This window comes from Heteronotia binoei, chromosome 1 (assembly GCF_032191835.1).
Source record: "Heteronotia binoei isolate CCM8104 ecotype False Entrance Well chromosome 1, APGP_CSIRO_Hbin_v1, whole genome shotgun sequence".
Taxonomy (NCBI): Eukaryota; Metazoa; Chordata; class Lepidosauria; order Squamata; family Gekkonidae; genus Heteronotia; species Heteronotia binoei.
In genome coordinates, this window is record NC_083223.1 from 208000502 (window position 1) to 208018083 (window position 17582).

At 43.3% G+C, this 17582-nt stretch overlaps 2 protein-coding genes across 2 annotated transcripts in view; one reads left to right on the forward strand and one right to left on the reverse strand.

Moving 5' to 3' along the window:
- The window catches only part of DTL (denticleless E3 ubiquitin protein ligase homolog), a 48975-nt gene extending 37154 nt beyond the window's left edge, over positions 1 to 11821 (reverse strand). Inside the window, exons 1-5 of the mRNA XM_060247111.1 lie at positions 11569 to 11821; positions 9611 to 9736; positions 8412 to 8510; positions 7050 to 7111; positions 4753 to 4873 (exon numbers count right to left, since the gene is read on the reverse strand). Of these exons, the coding sequence (XP_060103094.1) occupies positions 4753 to 4873; positions 7050 to 7111; positions 8412 to 8510; positions 9611 to 9736; positions 11569 to 11614 (454 nt within the window). The 5' untranslated portion in view covers positions 11615 to 11821. The remainder of the gene's footprint in view (positions 1 to 4752; positions 4874 to 7049; positions 7112 to 8411; positions 8511 to 9610; positions 9737 to 11568) is intronic.
- Positions 11822 to 11997: 176 nt separating this feature from the next.
- INTS7 (integrator complex subunit 7) overlaps positions 11998 to 17582 on the forward strand; it is a 75609-nt gene continuing 70024 nt past the window's right edge. The window contains exons 1-5 of the mRNA XM_060247084.1: positions 11998 to 12212; positions 13822 to 13951; positions 15525 to 15671; positions 15959 to 16096; positions 16342 to 16388. Coding sequence (XP_060103067.1) covers positions 12122 to 12212; positions 13822 to 13951; positions 15525 to 15671; positions 15959 to 16096; positions 16342 to 16388 — 553 coding nt within the window. The 5' untranslated portion in view covers positions 11998 to 12121. The remainder of the gene's footprint in view (positions 12213 to 13821; positions 13952 to 15524; positions 15672 to 15958; positions 16097 to 16341; positions 16389 to 17582) is intronic.

Here is a 17582-nt window from a genome sequence, read left to right on the forward strand (position 1 = left end):
AGACTGGGAACCCCCTCGAACCCGCAAGCAATTACAAAGTTTTATCGGGTTCGCTAACTTTTACCGCGACTTCATAAAGGGGTTCGCCACGGTCATGCTCCCCCTCACAGAACTCCTCAAAACCAAGGGAAAAGGTGACGAGGCTAAAAAACCCGGCGCACGCCTAACGTGGACGCCGGAGTGCCAAAAAGCTTTCACTGAGCTAAAACGCCTCTTCACCTCCGAACCCGTGCTGGCACACCCTGACGAACTAAAGCCCTTCGTGGTCCAATGCGACGCCTCCGACGCCGCTGTAGGAGCCATATTAATGCAGAGGGGGGAAGATGGGGCGCTCCGACCATGTGCCTATATTTCCAGGAAATTTTCCAATGAACAGAGGAATTGGTCAGTCTGGGACAAGGAAGCGTTTGCAGTCATGTTTGCCCTAAAGACCTGGCGCTCCTGGCTTGAAGGAGCAAGAGTCCCCTTCGAAATTTGGACCGATCACAAAAACCTGGAAGCCCTCACTGGGCGTCGCAAAATGACTGCAAAACAAATCCGATGGGCAGGCTTCTTCGCTAAGTTTGATTTTGTACTGAAACACATCCCAGGCTCAAAGAACTTCTTAGCGGACGCCCTTTCCCGCCTGCCACAACACGACAGTCTTAGAGAGGAGGTGGTAGACTCACTAATTTCCCCCTCAGCCATCGCGGGGGGAGTCACCACCCGCTCTGGCAAACAGACCGACCCTCCAGACTTAGAATTGCTTGCTCGATTCCTCTCGGAGTACAAACAAGAAGCTGACCGCCCCCCCAACTTGGTCAAAGCAGAGAACGGGCTCTATTTACATAATGAAAAAATCTATGTGCCCGATCCCCTCAGAAAAGAGGTTTTGGACCGCTGCCACTCAAGCCGCTTGGCCGGCCACTTTGGCTATGTAAAAACGCTCAACCTGCTCACCCGCCAATTTTGGTGGCCAAAAATGAAAAAAGATGTTTCGGAATTTGTACTGTCATGTCCCACGTGCCTCATGGCAAAACTGAGGGGGGGCAAACCTCCGGGCCACCTAGTCCCCCTCCCTACAGCAACCCGACCTTGGTCGGTAGTCTCCATGGACTTTATTGTAGAGCTCCCGCCTTCGCAGGGCAAGACAGTCATCTTGGTAGTAGTCGATACCTTTTCAAAGCAGGCTCACTTCATTCCTTGCAAACAATTACCTACCGCCAAGAAACTTGCCCAGCTCTTTTTCACTCACATCGTACGCCTACACTCATTCCCAGACAAGGTCATTAGTGACCGCGGAACACAGTTCGTTGCCAACTTCTGGCGGGAGTTCTGCAAACTGGCTGGTATTGAGCAGGGATTGAGTTCTGCCTACCACCCCCAGTCGGACGGACAGACGGAGAGGGTTAATGGCCTTCTAGAGCAATACCTCCGCTGCTTTATTAATTTCCAACAGTCCAACTGGGTAGACCTCCTCCCCTTTGCAGAATACGGCTACAACAATAGCCTCCATAGCTCAACCAAAACCTCCCCTTTCCAAATCATCAATGGTTACGAGGGCAAGCCGTTCCCCACGCTCGCCCTCCCAGCTAGCCCATCCCAACCGACATCATGCCAACAATGGTGGGAGGGACTTCGTGAAGGCTGGAAGGGAATTCAGGAAAACCTGGAGGAAGCGAAAAAAGCATACAAAAAACAATTTGACAAAAAACACTCTCCGGAGTGGGACCTAAAGGTGGGGGATACAGTTTTCCTGTCAACAAAAAACCTCCCCCTTCCTCAGTCCTGTCGCAAACTGGCACTGAAGTTCCTCGGACCTTTCAAAATCAAAAGGGTAATAAATAAAGTAACGGTAGAACTCGAACTACCCAAATCTCTAAGTAAGATCCATCCTGTTTTTCATTGCAGCTTGCTTCGGAAAGACCCTGGTGCTACGTCCTTCCATCCCAGGGCCCCACCGCCCCCTCCGACGACAGTGAGGGGTCAGAGTCACCATGAGGTCCAGGAGATCCTGGACTCCAGAGTCAAACGGGGGAAACTGCATTATTTGATCAGGTGGAAACACTTCCCCCCGAGCTGTGACGAGTGGGTCGAATCTCAGAACGTAGTGGCTCCGCAACTGCTAAAAAAGTTTCACCTACTGTACCCACACAAGCCCAAGGCCGATCCCGCGGGAGGGGGCGCTTAGGGGGGGCAGTATGTCAGAACTTGTATCTTTGCTGCTGGTCCCCTATAATGTGACCAATGCTGTATGGTAGTTTTACTGTGTCTTAAGAGTTATATTGTAACTGAACCAAACTGACTCCATGTTGTAACCTCTGTCTAACCCAGAGTGCCTGAATAGTAATTAACCTTGCCCCACTGGTATCCAAAATATTTGGGGCTGTAGAATGAATTATGTCTTGTCTCTGCACATTCTCACACTGGGACCCTTTGAAGCCGAACAGCATGGCCTTCGAAGTAGGGAGGCATCCTCTCTACTGATAGTGATGGTGAGAAGACAGCTGCGCCCTACAATGTGAATTGTGGCTTTGTGAGATGTTTGCTTTACGTGTATAAAATCAAGCTGATGCTGGCTCTCGCCATTACTGTTATCTTGCCTTTTCCAGCACCTAGTTCTCTTCAATAAAATCCTAGCTTTGCAACTGAGTATGGGATCCGTTTGAAGTTCATTGAGTTCTGACACTAGCCTCAGATCGCAAAGCATGGAGGCACACCATCCACCAGGCTGTCTCTTCCTTTGAGAAAACACGCATAGCTGGTCTTGAGGACAAAAGGAGATTGAGGAAGAATCGCACTGCTACAGCACCAACCCCAAATCAGACTTTTCCCTGCAGCCACTGTGGCCAGATCTGCCTGTCCCGCATTGGTCTTGTCAGCCACCAGCGAGCCTGCAGCAGACGTGGACTACAGCACCCTTCTTAAAACTTCGTTCGCGAAGTCAAGCCGAGAGAGAGAATAGCCACTGATGGACCTCTGCTCCATATGCTTATCCAATCCCCTCTTGAAGCTGTCTATGCTTGTATAACCATATTGCTGATGAAGATAACAGTTCTTCACTCATTTCCTGTAAAATCTCAGCTTCTCCATTTCAAGTATGTAGACACCCAGAGCTCACAAATCCAAACAGACTGTTCCAAATTCTAAGGTAATCTATTTCAATGTATTGCTCTGCAACTGTTTAAAAGAGATGGGGGAGGAATGATCTGAAATGCAAGTAGCTTGCTGTTGTCTCAAATATCTTCTGCTGTGTTAAAACCATCATTTGAATACGCAGTGCATGCCCCCCCCCCCAAACTGGTTTTGAGACAGAGCACTAAGCCATCTCATCAACTATCCTGCTTAGGCTACACATCCTTGTGTCTATCCACTTCAGTTCTGAAGACCATCGGGGAGCAGGGCTTGAAACAAAACAGGTAGTTTTTTTAAGTGACTAGCCTTGGGCTTTGAAATACTCTCCCCCTCCCGCCATCATTGAATATCTTTTGTTATCAGAAGAAGACTTCTGTATTTTAGCTGTCTACTTCTGTAGTTTATGGTATTGCCAGTTTGTGAGACTGCTGTTTGGCTTCCAGTGTTTTACTGTACGGTTGCCTCATGCATGTTATCATTCATGCAAGGGTTTAGTATAAATAAACTCTGCTGATTTGTTGGTCTATGTACTTTCGCATATAAACCAACAAGGATCAGCCAAGGCTCGCAAGCATGAGATGCTTTGAATCAGCATAATCAGTGCTATCATCACACATAGGAACGAATGAAAGAAGACAGATTTTATGATGCACTTAGGCCGTATTGCATTATACAGTTGGTGATGTTTCAAACAGCTATGTTTACATTCCCATTCAATTCATTCATAAAAAGACTCCATAAGAAGTATACATGCATCCTAATTTGTTTTATTAAAACTGCACTGGCATCAGTTCTCTCCTTTATGACTCACTCAAAGCTTTTTTTTTGTAGGAAATAATCAGAGGAAAGGGGGGGGAGCAGGGGAGGAAGAAAGAGAGAATCAAGATATGGGTCAAATGAGGGAGAGACACTTTTGGAGAATTGTTAAAGCCATGCTATTGTGAAAGGAGACTCCCCACCTCTGAGGGTGGAACTAAGGAGTGCAAGCACCATCCAAAAGGGAGGCAGTCATACAAGAAACCACTGTCTTTGATGGGATCATATAAAAGGAGGAAATCAAATGGGGCTTCCATGCCAGCTTCAGCTCCAACACACACTTTTGCAACTGAAGCTCTGTTGAAAGTAAATGGATGGATGGATGGATGGATGCAGGGTATCCTGCTGGGATCCAGAAAGCAACAGTCCAGGGTCAGGAAAGTGGGCCACTATGGCACATGGCAGGAAGCCAGCCAGCTGAGAATCAAGGGCATTTGTGAGGGAAATGCAATGGCAACTCTCCTTGTTGGGAGGAGCTTGGGAAGGCAAGCAAACTGCTGATGGGGCATAAGAGGTTCTGTGCATGGATACTGCTGCATGTCTGTTGCTGGCTGCTGGGCATTAAGAAAAAACTGGTGTACTGAGCTATAGTGTACTGTGATATTAGTCCTAGATAACAGATTGATAAAAAAACTGGGCAGTCATGTATAAAACAGGATGAACGTCCAATATAATGCAGTACCTATTCATAGAGGGTCAAGGATATAAGAAGAAATTCTCAGACGATTCTACTACACGTTTTTCCAAGAAACTATTTCATCTTAAACACTATGCACTGGGATACCCTGCAAAACAAAGGGAAGTATAAATGTGAATACTTACCTCTCTCAAATTTGGAAAAAGCAACTGACTTGAGGCTGCATTGATGTCCTCGGCACACTCCTAACAGCTCAGCAGTCCTTACATCCCACACTTTAGCCGTTTGATCTCCTGAAACAGTAACCTGCAGGAAAATAAATGCAAAAGTTTTTTTTTTCCTTTTCCTTTGTTTTGCAAAAAGGTCCCACTTGTACCTTAGCTTATTACAGTATAAGTTTCTGAAGCCCAAACTACGCCACGAATACATGAAGTAGATGAAGGTATTGAAAGGTTTACATGTGAGTTGAGAGAAATCATTGCTCTTGCAATGCACTTAAGATTGAAACCTAAACTTTTTCCTAAGGCTCAGTCTATCAGAGCTACTTGTGGTCTTGTCAGCATACAAAAGGGAATATTTATTTATTTAAGTATATTTCTATTCCGCCCATTTCCCATAGGGCTCAGGGCAGAGCAGAAACATATAATAAAACAATACAATAAAAACATGTTATGAACAGACAACAGCACTTAGAAAATTTCCATATCATCACAATATTGCCCAGCCTGGCCGTCTCACATCATGACAAGAGGTTATCCCATAAATATGGCAGATATTATTCCATTTTTCAGCACAGATGACAATGCCAACAGGGGAAGCCAACCAGATCAAGAAATAGACACCCGCAGTCTCAACTAAAAGCCTGGTGGAACAGCTCCGTTTTTACAGGCCCCACAGAAGGCTAATAAGCCAGGTAGGGCCTGGATCTCTGCAGGGAGCTGATTCTACCAGGTCGGGGCCAGGACTGAAAAAAGCCCTGGCCCTAGTTGAGGCAAGGTGGGCATCTCTTGGGCCAGAGACAGCCAACAGATGTTGGAAGCCGAAAGTAACAACCTCCCAGGCATATATGGGAGGAGACAGTCCCACAAGTATGTTGGTCCCAGGCCACGTAAGGCTTTAAATGGTAAAACGAAAACCCTGAAGTGGACCCCAGTATTCAATAGGCAACCAGTGCAGATTGCAGAGCGCTGGCCTAATACCCACCTGTAAAGGTGATGCAGTCAGCAGGCGAGCCACCACATTCTGCACCAGCTTCAGTTTCTGGATCAGTCTCAAGGGCAAATCAGTATAGAGTGAGTTACAGTAGTCTAGTCTGGAAGTGACCACTGCATGGATCACTGTAGCCAGGGCCTGGGGGGATAGATATGCTGCTAGCTGCCTGATATGCTGAAGATAACAAAAGGCAGACCTGGCAACTATCGTGATCTGGGCCTCCATAGAAACAGAGGCACCCAAGATCACTCCCAAGCTCCTCATCACCTGTTGGGCCGGCACCAATGTGGCACTGTCCAAGGCTGGGAGCTGGATACCCCACCCCAGCCCAGGTACAGGACCTCTTAGCTAGATTCAGTTTCAGCCAGCTCTGTTGTAACCACTCAGCCATGGCTCTCAATGCCTCGGACAGCTGGTCTGGGGCGGCAACTGGCCAACCACTCATCAACAGATAGAGCTGGGCATCATCAGCATACTGGTGGCAACCCAGCCCAAAACTTTGGGCAATCTGGGTAAGGCGGAACATATAGATGTTAAATAATATTGGCAAGAGAATGGCTCCCTGTGGCACTCAACATACAAGGAAGTCAGCTCGCCAAGCACCACCCTTTGTCCCTGTCCCCAGAGAAAGGAGGAAAACCATTGTAAGGCCACCCCCCCCCCCCGAATTCCAGCGATGCGGTGGATCATAAGATCGTAAACAACTGTGTCATACGCTGTCGACAGATTGAGAAGCATCAGTGCTGACCCGCCTTGATCCAGATGGCGTCATCTGTGAGAGTGACCAGGACAGTCCTCCGTCCTATGGCCCAGGTGAAAGCTGGATTGGAATGGGTCCAAGGCGGATGTCTCATCCAGGAAAACCTGTAATTGCTCTGCCGCCACTTTCTCAACTACCTTACTCAAAAACGATAAATTCGAAACTAGGCAGTAGTTGGCCAAGACCCCAGGGTCTAATGATGGTTTTTTTCAAAAGCGGACGGACCACTGCCTCGATTTCTCCGGGAAAATCCCTGTTGAAAGGGACAAGTTGACAATATCACCCAGAGAGTCCCTGATACCATCCCGGCTGGCTTTCCCCAGCCAGGATGTACAGGGATCCAGGAGGCAAGTGGTAGGCTTCACTGTCCACATCCTCTGGCAACAGCCTGCTGAAGCAGTCCCATATAGGACCAGAAGATGGCTAAGGAATAAACCCCAGTGTCACTTCTGGTACTGGACTTAATGAGAAGGACCAAAAATATTAACAAGCAGTGCTAAGGTTACTTACAATTCTTTGTTCACTGGGCACCCAGGTCAGATCAAAAACAGCATTAGAGTGAGCTTGCCATTCTGAAAAGAAAATGAAAAAAATCATTTGTTTTAACTACTGTAGCTGCAGACCTGCTGAAATGCACAGACCAAAATGGCAACCATTTCCTTCACCCAGCTTGTGAACTAGTAGGGTGTGGCATGGTAAAATGCCTCCCGCCCCTTAAGCTTGGCACCTAAATTTATAACCCTTGTTATAATTGTGGGGGTTGCACCCTGTGTAGTCACAGGGGTCGTACAGTGCTCCTTTCTGGTCTGCAAAGAGAGCTGTGAAGCAGGTCAGTATGAGTCACCACCTCCGTACAAAGTCATTCAATGATACAGAAATGTAGATGACACTGCCTAGAGGAAAACAAGGAGGGATCACATCTAAGTCTGGGAGTCAGACACATACTTTTATTAGATATTGGGTTGTGGGAGGGGCAACATCCTGGTTGACAAAAAGAAAAATATGAATCTGCTTATAGGAAGTTCTGACCTAGAGTTCCTGATGATTTCTAGAGCAGAATTGACAAGAGTAGCTTTAGTAATTGCCAGAAACTCTATGGCATGTTATCTTCCTGTCAGAAGATAAGGCTTTTCTTTTTAATTTTTCTTCCCAGGACAATTTCACCCTCTCCTTTATCTTCCACATCCACCCACTGATTAGCTGAGCTCTCCCATCAATAACAGGCAAATGGGAATGTAAATTCTGCATGGTTCAGGCACAAGGACAAACCATGATTTGGCACAATGCAAATGACTTGTAAAAACCATGGTGCTGGCCCAACATGCTATTCTAATCTACAGGGCAAGCTCAAGCCATAGTTTGATTAACTACATTTAAGTTTGATAGATGCTTGTTTTTTTAAAAAAAATTAAACATATCTTCCAAATAAATAGAAAGTAACAACAGTTGAGTGGATTTCTGTCATGTAACAAAAGAGTTACACATTTATATAGTGCATCAAATCCTTAAACAGCATTGGTAGAGGATTTAGAAATTTGTTACAGATTATTTTCAGCTAATAGTGATTAAGCCAAGTTATAACATTCTATATAGTACAAAAACATTTGACTTAAATAGTGCTAAGAAACTAATTGGTCAGTAATATGTCTGCATCATTTATATCAAACACATAATCTAAGAAAGGTAGTCATTGCATCATAAAGGTAGATTGATAGAGGATTACCACTTGTTGACTAACATCTGTCTTGAGTTTTTGGTCACACAAACTGGTAGTTATTTTAAATGACCAACATGCAAAACATGTCTCATTGCAATTGCTTGTATCCAATAATTCATGTCACATTTCACATCAAAGCCAAGGGTTCTATTTACCTCTAAAAATCTGCTTGTCACTTGCTCGTGTTTCAGTATTATATAGCCTAACAAATCCCTCTTCATTTGCAACAGCAAGTATGTGTTGCAGCTCTGGAGCTGGGGGGGAAAAATTAGTAAAATTTGCATGTTTTTAAAATAAATCTATTAAAGTTTAATATTTATATTTGACAACATGTTAATAAAAAGGTTACAATACACTTCACAATGTAATCCTAATTACAAATTACATCTTTCTAAATCCATTGAAGCAGTTAACTCTGTTTAGGACTGCATTGCAAATCAAAGTTTAACAAGATGTAAACATGACGTATTTACAGAATGCAAAGTTGTAAGACAGAATCAACAGAGCCATGAAAACAGGATAAAATTAAACAATAAAATAAGTTTGTAAAATATGACACCTAACTCTGAATTTCAGTGAAAATATTTTACATTCATTCGATGATATGGTATTTGATCTTGTCTATGGGAAGTAAAAAATAAAAAGGTTGTTTGTTTGACTTAGATATTTGTATTTGGTGGATTGCTCAGTTTGCTTCACAGAGTTAATCTCAGTCAAAGGAGCCAACAGAGAATTTGGAAAATAAATGGTGGTATTTACAGTAATCCAGCAGTTCACTCCTTGTGTGAGACCATACGCCAGCCATGGTCATGACTCCATTTGACAGAATTCAAGCACATATATTACATATCTGCAACACCTAACATTGTGTGTAGTCACACACACTAAATAATGTACTTTGCAACTTGATTTTTACTGTGTAAGAATAGCAAAAATCCACTTGCAAACAGTTGGCATTTGAAAGCACCAACTGTGTCAAAGTCAACACCCAAGGCTTTTTTTGTAGCAGGAACTCTTTTGCATATCAAGCCACACCCCGCTGATGTAGCCAATCCTTCTGGAGCTTACAAGGGTCTTAGTACAGGGCCTACTGTAAGCTCCAGAAGGATTAGCTACATCATGGGGTGTGGCCTAACATGCAAGAGTTCCTGCTAAAAAAAAAACCCTGACAACACCCATCCATTCAGTTGGCAATAGTACATTCTTAAGAGATACATCTTATTCCTTGTTCATCTTAAGAGATACTACATCTTATTCCTTGTTCATCCAAAATTAACTAGTCGTTACCTATGTTGGTGTATGTCATCCTCACTCTAAAGAAAAGACAATTTACAGCTGAGCCCCTGCCCCTTACCAGTTGAAAAGGCACAGCCAAAAGGAGGAACTGGCATTTCCATTTCTCCATAGGAAGGATGGTCATCTGATATAGCACACTCATAACGATTTAAGACGTGGTATAGGGGAAACTCTGGCAGCAGGCCTAAAAAATGAAGGATATATCATTCTGAATGTAATATATATATGTTTTAATAATTTCCTTTTTCAAAAACTTACATTGAAAGCAACTTTACAAAACACTGAGCAATCAGTTGTGTTAAAGTTATACTGTTTAGCCAACTGTACTATATTACAGAGCCCCGTGGCGCAAAGTGGTAAAGCTGCAGTACTGCAGTCCTAAACTCTGCTCACAACCTGAGTTCAATCCCAGCAGAAGTTGGGTTTCAGGTAGCCGGCTCCAGGTTGACTCAGCCTTCCATCCTACCCAGGTCGGTTAAATGAGTACCCAGCTTGCTGGGGGGAAAGTGTAGATAACTGGGGAAGGCAATGGCAAAACACCCTATAAAAAGTCTGCTGTGAAAACATGAAAGCAACGTCACCACAGAGTCAGAAACAACTGGTGCTTGCACAGGGGACTACCTTTACCTTTACTATACAGCCAACACATTTAGTTACCAGAGTGCATTAAATATTGTGAATTAAAAATCCTTCAACAGCCAATATCTAACCATCAATGACTACTTGAAAGTACGCTCACAGTACACGTATTTGCACTGAATTACAAATACTCCCCACACAAGACCTAAGCACACTTGTGTGAGAACAGCATTTCAGCTTGCTTTAAAGTAATTGGTTGGTATTTAATTCACTCTCCTCCTTTTGTTCTCTGATTTCAATCTGTTTTTAGTGGCAGGTGAGTGTCTTTGTTAGTTTAAGCTATATTAGCTGCTATTGTATTTTATTGATTGTAAATTAGTTGCTTTAAAGTTTGTTAGATAGAATTTTTTACTCTGCAAACCACCAGGTATGCTCATATGAAAAGGCAGCATAATTTTTTAAAAAAAATTAAATTACACTTGGTTCCCTCCCTCCTATTTGTATCACCCAACTTCAGCAACCTTTCTACATCTGCACACTGAAGGGAAATAAGTGTTTCTGCTCATGTACTACTTGCCAAACTTTTGTACATTTTCTTGGTACATTATACAGGTGTACTTGCTGTACAGATTATTTTAACTCTGAAAGGAAAACTAGAAGAATTATCCTAAAAGGATACTATAGGTTTCACCATGATTTAGGCTTTTGACTAGTGGGACTGCAACAGCACTGGTGGTGGAAAGCCAATCTAGTGCAGTGGTTAACAGAGGCAGACACTAATTTGGAGAATGGGGTTTGATTTCCCACTCTGCTACATGCAGCTGCTGGTGTGACCTTGGGTCAGTCACAAGTTCTCTCAATATGTCTGTTGCGAGGAGGGGAGGGGAAAGCGTTTGTAAGCCACTCTGAGACTGAATGAAGGGTAGGGTATAAATCCAACTCTTCTTCTCCATTCTGAAGTGATTTTACTACAGGTTCCTTTAATCTCATCTCATACTCCCCAAAATGTCTAAATTACTGAATATTTGTTTCAGTAAGATTTGAGTTAACTCTTGACTCACCTGAACCCGATTATCTCTCCACTTTTGAAACAAGCAGTGCAAAGACCAACTGTTAAGCCAAATTTAAAATCAAGAGCAAAAATCCAAAAAAGGTGGTTAATACGCTGCCTCATAAGAATCAAGAAAAGCCAAAAGCTTTTAAACTAAAACCTTCAAGCCAATCAATAAAAGGATTTTAGCCTACAAGAATCAAGGCAGGGGAAACGGCGAGGGGATCCAATAAAAGCACTATTTGGAAGACCTAACTTACCTCACAAGGCCATTAAAAGGGTAAGAGAAGAAAAGAACTATCTGTATTATTGACGGAAAAACACAAATGAAGAAGGGTTAAACGAAGAGAAAGCGGCTCAGAGAGGCCAGCCCCAGTAGCGCTCACCTTGCGGTCCGGCTTGGGAACGGCGAATGAGGGAGCGACACAACATGAGGATGATGGCGGCCACACAAAGTAGCTCACACAAACACCAAAAGCCGTTCACTACCCGCACGAGACCCACCGGTAACTGAACCGCGATCGCTGATATTCTAAAGCTAATTCCCGCCAACCTGAAATACCCGCCAAAGCTCACTCAGATAGTCATTGGCCATCAGAGCACAAGGCCACATCTCTTGTTTTCCTATTGGTCTCTTCTGTCCGGAAACATAGCAGGGCCACACCCACATCTCTTCCGTTAGGTAATAGAATTAGCATGAACCCGCCTACAATTCTGCCGACGTCTTCTCTCTCTCCATCTTCCTCCCCCCCTCGTAATAACACGCACGCGTAAAGGCGTCAGGGCATAAAGGCGTGTGGCGGGAATGTAAATGCGCACGCGCTCCGAGCGGCTTGCACATGCGCGATTTTTCGTGTAAGAGAAGGAAAGGAAGGAGCACGCGCGCACCAGTAGTCAGTTCGCTCCCTCATCAGCATCTTCTGGTTAAAACGGGACGGCATGGCGTCCACTTCTAAATCTTTCTTGGCTGATGCTGGCTATGGGGAGCAGGAACTAGACGCTAACTCTGCCCTCATGGAGTTGGATAAAGGTACGGCGAGAACGTGAGCATTGTACGCATGCGCTGGTGTTAGTTTCTCCCAGTTCCTACTGAGAGCTCCGCCGCTTTGCTTTGAAGCGCCAAATGTGTTGTGGAAGCGGCGTCTGCGTCGGGATGGAGTTAGTTGAGAGCTCCTGGGTGCTCGAGTCCCCGCAGTACACGGCTGAGTGGGTTTTTGTTATTAAAGCAGACCACAAGTTAAAAAGCGAACTACTGTGAAGTTGCAGCCGAAGACTAGCTGAAGCTACTAGGTGTGTAGCGTCCATAACTTCAGTTTTAAAGCGGGTCCCCCGAAGAAGAGTTAGAGGGAAGGAAGGAAGCGATTAGGATATCCAGATTAGCTGCAAGATTCAGTTAGCTCTCAGGGATTTTGCCTGTTTGCAAATCACATTAGCAGGTGGTAATGATTATTCCTCAACGAAAAGCTCTGTTCTTGTCTATGGACATTACACTGCTGTTAAAGACCACCCCCCACCCCGCAGATCATTTTTCTTGACTGTAGAGAACTCTGCTATCAAGCAACCTTATGGATCCCCAGGGCTATTGTGCACAAGTAACTCAACTTTTCTGTGTGTGTGTATAGTTTTATTTAATTTCTTTCAAAACAAAAGATTTCATCTACATTTATATATATATATATATATATGGAGAGAGAGAGAGAGAAAGTGTTTTATTTAATTTATGTCAAAGCAAAAGATTTCATTTACAAGCAACACGGTGCTTTAAAGTCATACAGCAGGAAGACTAGCTTAACTATAACACATTTTCAGAACCTGCATCAGATGGCACAGATTTTAAGTCTCAGAGTCAAAGGTCATAGCTCATGGGCTCTCTATATTTCTGTCTATTGCAATATAAGTCCAGTCCATCAGAAGCCAAGCAGCGTGAGGAAATGATGACACATGATCAGGACACATCTGTGCTGTAACGCTCTACCTCATCACTTCTGATTACCTCCCCCCCAACCTGTGGACCACAGGTTCTCGTGAGAAGTTCACTACCACATTTCTAACTTTGACCTTGAAGATGTGTAGGCCAAGAAACCAATTAGTAACACCTACTGAGCACAGCGAGTGTCTGTAGTGAACAATGCCTCATTTTTAGTAGGAAGGAGCCCGCTGAATCCCAGACAAGCACTAGAGTGTCAGCAATGAGTACGGGGAAGATAGTGAAATGAGTACTGGAAAGAGATAGTGATAGTGTATGGGAAGACTGTGAAATCATGGCTTAGTTCATGATAGTGTATGGGAAGACTGTGAAATCATGGCTTAGTTCAGAGAAAGTGACAAGTAGATAGTTCCTTAGTGGAACTTGGAGAATGGCTTTAGTAAATGAATTGTATTCTTTGGGTTTTTTAAAAGAACAATGTGATGCTGTCTTAATTTCTTGTATGTCCATGTAATATATTTTACAAGGTATTTAAAAACTATGCACTTTTACATGTCATTGTATAGGCCTTGCGTCATCTTACTTCCATGCATGAAAAATAATTTTGTGTGACCTGACTTGAGACCTGAGGTCAAATGAATCAACCATTAAAGGAAAGTTTCTATGCAAATATCTTAGGGTAGTTAAACACTAATATTATTTATTTTCTCAGGACTCCGATCTGGTAAAATAGGGGAACAGTGTGAAGCTGTTGTCCGTTTCCCCAGACTCTTTCAAAAATATCCATTTCCAATTCTGATCAACTCTGCATTTTTAAAACTAGCTGATGTTTTCAGAGTTGGGTAAGTAGAAATGGTTCTTTTCTGATTCTTAGTGTTCTGATTCCTAGTTTGTCTTAGTTTTTGCTTCTTAAAAAGGTAGTCCTCTGTGCAAGCACCAGTAGTTTCTGACTCTGGGGTGACTTTCACGACGTTTTCACGGCAGACTTTTTATGGGGTGGTTTGCCATTGCCTTCCCCAGTCATTTGCACTTTTCCCCCAGCAAGCTGGGTACTCATTTTACCGACCTCGGAAGGATGGAAGGCTGAGTCAGCCTCAAGCTGGCTACCTGAACCCAGCTTCCGTTGGGACCGAACTCAGGTCGTGAGCAGAGCTTAGGACTGCAATACTGCAACTTTACCACTCTGCACCACGGGGCTCTACTTTTGCTTCTTAGAGACTAACAATTTTACTTTCTTTAGTATTCACCATGTCATTGGTAATATAACATTGTAGTTTGGTGATCGGTACTTCTTGAAACCAGAAGTGGCAGTAATAAATTTATAAAACACATATCTTGTCATTCCTCTTGGTTCAAGGTGGCGTACAATAACAGTCTTTGTTGTTCTGAACTAATGGTTGTCTTTATATGAGGTCTGTGTCCTCAGTTCATCTCTCTGATACAGTTTATCAATGGAGAACCACGGGATGTCAGTAAAATCAGATCGGAGACTGGAAGGTTCTAAAATCTCATTAATTAGCAGTGAAATACTCCCATTTTGTAATTTATAGCCATAAGTAACTTGAAACTTTGGCTGACATGTGAGTTCTGTTTTTCAAGCACTGATGGGAGAATATCAGTATTTGGGCATGTAGCAAAGTAATTCCACAAGGGCAACATCATGTAAACATAGTCCACATATCATTGGACCCCATCTTGGTTCTTCTAAGGTGTTACGTAAAGCTGTCCCAAGGTACTGAAACTATCACTAATGGAGTTAATTCTAATTGAACTCACTGGAAATTGCACACATCTATACATTAGGGTTGCCAAGTCCAATTCAAGAAATATCTGGGGACTTTGGGGGTCGAGCCAGGAGACTTTGGGGGTGGAGCCAAGAGCACGGGTGTGACAAGCAGAATTGAACTCTAAGGGAGTTCTGGCCATCATATATAAAGGGACAGCACACCTTTTAAAATGCCTTCCTTCCATAGAAAATAATGAAGGATAGGGGCACCTTCTTTTGGGGCTCGTAGAATTGGACCCCCTGGTCCAATACTTTTGAAACTTGGGGGGTATTTTGGGAAGAGGCACTAGATGCTATACTGAAAATTTGGCACCTCTACCTCAAAAGACAGCCCCCCCAGAGCCCCCGATACCCGCGGATCAATTCCGCATCATTCCTTATGGGAATTGTTCATGGAGGTGCGTAATGGCTGGGGGGGTGGGGCTTCCCCCACCGGCCAGCTGGCTGGGGGAGGGGGGAAGACTGTAAAACTGGGGGATCCCCCGCTGGGACCTGGGGATTGGGAAGCCTACTATACATAGATAAAAAGAGCAAAACAGAGTGAGATGTAGGTTTAATGGAAGACATCATGATGTCATTTAATGTGGCATTTAATAAGAGCATTAGCTTAATTATATTTTTAAATACAGAAACAACTTCCTGCGGCTCTGTGTTCTGAAAGTTACTCAGCAGAGTGAAAAGCACTTGGAAAAGATCTTGAATGTAGATGAATTCGTGAAACGAGTTTTTTCTGTTATTCACAGCAACGATCCAGTTGCTCGAGCCATCACTCTCAGGTAGGCATTTTTTTTTTTTTTTTTCATTTCTGGACGTTTATGTCCCACTCCTCCTGAAACAGCTAGAAGCGACTTTAGTGGGCCAGAGCCTGGCTGGATGCTAATTTACTGATAGTACTGTCAATACCATAACAAGATGATTTAGGTTTATGTGTGCATGTGTCTTAGTTATCCAGTTTGTCCTGTACATAGCACCTCCAAAATTGTACATTGTCTTAAATAATTGCAGATTCAGTTCTGAATGTCACCATCTTGACAGGCTTATTTTTTTCCTTTTTATTGTCCAGGATGTTAGGGAGTATGGCATCCATAATCCCAGAGAGGAAGAATGCACATCACAGTATTCGCCAGAGCCTGGACTCACATGACAATGTTGAGGTTGAAGCAGCTATATTTGCTGCAGCTAACTTTTCTGCCCAATCTAAGTAAGCAGAGCATCAGTGCTACCATCTCTTGCAGGCTACTCTTTGCTGTTGCTTTGGCTCTTTTGTTTTATTGTTTTCTACTCTGTTCTTAATACATCTTATATTTCGTAAAGATAATTATATGAAGAAACTGTACTGTTAGTTAGCCTCATAGCTAAAAGGCATAAAAACAGCATCAGACTTGCCAATCCTTTTTTCATTTCTGGTTGTTTGACTGATTTTTTTCCCCTTTTTATTTTTGGCAGAGATTTTGCTGGAGGGATATGTAACAAAATCAGTGAAATGATTCAAGGTACATATGTTTTATCCAGTAATTAACAAAAAGCAATGAAACTTCTTTTGCTGTTATTTTTCATGTTCACACTTTGAGATGTTTAATATAGAAAGTTTTCTGTCTTCCCTCTATAAATAGGTTTTCTTTTGTTATGATATATTGTGTGCATGAAGGAAAGTTTCGTTTTTAAAATAAATTCTAAACTATATCAACCACCTTTTAAAATGTTCATCTTCCCCCCCTTCCAGATGTTGGTGGCGTGAGGCAGATGAGTAGATAGGGAATCCAACAGAGTTTCTATATAGGGATGAGCATGGACTGGAAAAATGGAGGTTCATGGTACATGGGATTTCATGAACTGCAAAGCTTCATGAACCTTTCCATTTATGATGTGGTGCAGCTTGCAAAAAAACATTTAAAGGAACTCCTTTAAATGGTTTTTGCAAGTCATTCTGCCACCACTGTGGCTTGACTCGCTCAGAAGGCAATTAAACGCCTTCTGAGTTCACTCACTAAGTCATGCTGCCACCACGGAATGACTCAGTGAGTGAATTCAGAAGGTATTTGAATGCCTTCTGAGTTCACTTGCAAGTCACACCACAGCAGCAGTGTGGCTTACAAAAACCATTTAAAGGGATCCTTTCACAATGGCACAGCTTGAAGAAGGCATTTAAAGAGACCTTCTCTAAGCCCCAACACCTGACACAACCATATGAACCTCCCAAAGCCACTTGGGAGTTTCGTGGGGGTGGAATGGCAAGAACGGAGATTTGCAAACCATGAACCAAGCCCTGTTCATGACAATTTTTGGTTCCTCATTTGGTTTTTGTCCATCCCTAATTCTGTATTCTAGGCATAGATTTTCCTGACTGAGTGGAACTTTTATAAAACTTACTATAAAGACTCTTGAAGCTCAGTACTTATTGGCCTGTAAAATGCATTGTTGAATTCCTTGGGGCCACAGTTGTGTAGATGTCAAATTTAAACAACTCTTGCCACAATTAAGGCTGGCAGGGCTCCTGATTTTATACTGATAGTTTCAGGTGGCTAGCTGTGATAAATCAAATCCTATAGCATCTTAAAGGTATAAACTTTCATGAGTTAATGTTCCCTTTATGAGCTCATGTATCTGACCAAGTGAGCTTTGACTCATGAAAGCCAAAGTCTGGAAAATATTGTTGGTCTTGAAGGTGCTGCTGGTCTCAAATTTAA